Below are 2,538 nucleotides of genomic sequence, written 5' to 3' on the forward strand. Positions count from 1 at the left end.
TGTTTTTCACAAGAAGTTCTCCGAAGGATGTTTTGCGAGAGAAATGGAAAACGGAACCTCACTTGGACTTGTTTAACAAATGACTAAGATTTAATTAAGTGAAATAAAAGCTAAAATGTATTTTATGTTAAATATAAATATATTATTACCTGTAAATACGAAGTTTTATATGCATTGTTATTTATGTATTGTGCAATGTGTTGATGAGAAAAAGAGATGCACTTTGCTTAATATAAATGCAAACAAAGAAATGCCAAAATAAAACAAAAAATACTGAATACATCTCTGAATTTGTGTTTGTTTTGCTAATCCACTGGTTATTGCGTCTAACTGTTCAGCAGTTTTATTTATTCATTTTCTTGGTTTTTTTCCAGTCTTTTTTCACCCACAAATTTTAGCAGACATTTTAGTTATGACTTTGAAGATGGAAATCTTCTAGAACTTTTTTATATATATATATATATATATATATATACAATATATATATATATTACACCTTAAAGAGACAAAACGATGAACTAAACTATTACAATGATTTAAAACAAAATATTTTTCTTATGCTCCGCTCTAAAATATTTGTTAAATAATATTTAGTGTTTATTTTTTATTTAAAAATATATAAACATACTTTATATGTGCATAGTGTGTCTTTTTTTCTTATGCTAAATTATTAAAAAACGTTTAATATATGTAAGCGTACATATATTAGATATTTATATATATATAATTTATTACATAATACATAAACTATCAAATATATATAACAAACTCAGTCTAGTAATCATGATCAACTGTAAAAGTCATGGAAATTCATTGGTCAAAAGCGGTTCATGCAGATAGAAAATCTCACAACTAATGACCCACATTGCTCTTTATTTTCAGAATTGCATTTTATTTCTATCTGTGTCATGTTTTAATATTGAATGGCTTCATGGACAATGTGAATGAGCTTTTGTGAGAGAAAATTCCCTCAGTCTAACTCGAATGCCCCATGGGCCGGTTATGTGCCAGGAACAGCAGGTCTCTGGGGGAGGGGGAGCGTCTGCGGGCCGTCTAGACGAACGCCACCCCTCCTCCTGCCGCTCCTGATATGGACGTCTGCTGGGGGGATTACAGCATAAGACTGCTCTGACCCGACCGGCCGGCCCTGAGAGACCTACATTCACCAGCCCAGACTCCCACACAGACCTGAGAGCCACAGCTTGTAAACCATCTTGGATCAGCAAGTACCAGTTTAACCACCTTGATCTGGTATCTTCTAGTTTTTCCAGCAGGGATTCATTGAAGTTCACTTGATGATATAATTAATAATTGGCTCTTTCTCTTTACTTCCTCAATCAACACTTTGTTCACTTTTACTCTGTTGGAAACTCTAGTAAAGCCAATTTCTGATGGTTCTTACTGGTCCAAGTTGGTCATAACCTAGGTTAGATGGCCTACCCATTGGTGGGCTTGGTAGAACAGCAAGTACCAGTTTGACCATGGTAATCTGGGATTTCCTTGCTTTTCCAGCAGGGATTCAATGAAGTTCACTTGTAGTTAAACTGGCATAATGAATAACCACGTCTTTCTTGTCTCTCTGTAGATTCCCTGGCTCTTCAGGAGCGTGGAGAACAGCCTCACTGGTGTGTGGTGGCCTATTGGGAGGAAAAGACCCGCGTTGGGCGCCTCTACTCCGTCCAGGAGCCATCTCTGGACATCTTTTATGACCTACCTCAGGGCACGGGCTTTTGCTTGGGCCAGCTCGCCTCCGACAACAAGAGTCAACTGGTGCAAATGGTTCGGGTCAAGATCGGCTACGGCATCCAACTGAGCCGCGAACCCGACGGCGTGTGGGTGTATAACCGGAGTTGCTACCCCATATTCATCAAGTCAGCCACACTGGACAACCCCGACTCGCGTACGCTGCTGGTGCATAAAGTATTCCCCGGCTTTTCCATCAAGGCCTTCGACTTTGAGAAGGCGGGAAGCCTACAGCGGCCCAACGACCACGAGTTCAGCCAGCAGCCGCGGACGGGCTTCACCGTGCAGATCAGTTTCGTGAAGGGCTGGGGGCAGTGCTACACCAGACAGTTCATCAGCAGCTGCCCCTGCTGGCTTGAGGTCATATTCAATAACCGATAACAGTGAGCCCCACCCCCTCACCACGCCCCCCATTCCTTCATGGAGATGGACTAGCCCTTACCTTTTATGGACTGTGTTGTCTTTCTGTTTTGTTTTTCACAAGAAGTTCTCCGAAGGATGTTTTGCGAGAGAAATGGAAAACGGAACCTCACTTGGACTTGTTTAACAAATGACTAAGATTTAATTAAGTGAAATAAAAGCTAAAATGTATTTTATGTTAAATATAAATATATTATTACCTGTAAATACGAAGTTTTATATGCATTGTTATTTATGTATTGTGCAATGTGTTGATGAGAAAAAGAGATGCACTTTGCTTAATATAAATGCAAACAAAGAAATGCCAAAATAAAACAAAAAATACTGAATACATCTCTGAATTTGTGTTTGTTTTGCTAATCCACTGGTTATTGC

At 39.0% G+C, this 2,538-nt stretch overlaps 1 protein-coding gene across 1 annotated transcript; it reads left to right on the top strand.

Moving 5' to 3' along the window:
- Positions 1–1,560: 1,560 nt before the first annotated feature.
- Positions 1,561–2,249, top strand: LOC107585687 (mothers against decapentaplegic homolog 7; the record flags this gene model as incomplete). Its single annotated transcript, XM_016272816.1, has 1 exon — positions 1,561–2,249. A coding segment is annotated over one exon (564 nt), but the record flags the coding sequence as incomplete, so codon positions are not given.
- Between the last annotated feature and the right edge of the window lie 289 nt (positions 2,250–2,538).

This window comes from Sinocyclocheilus grahami, unplaced genomic scaffold (assembly GCF_001515645.1).
Source record: "Sinocyclocheilus grahami isolate Dianchi unplaced genomic scaffold, SAMN03320097.WGS_v1.1 scaffold73.1, whole genome shotgun sequence".
Lineage (NCBI taxonomy): Eukaryota > Metazoa > Chordata > Actinopteri > Cypriniformes > Cyprinidae > Sinocyclocheilus > Sinocyclocheilus grahami.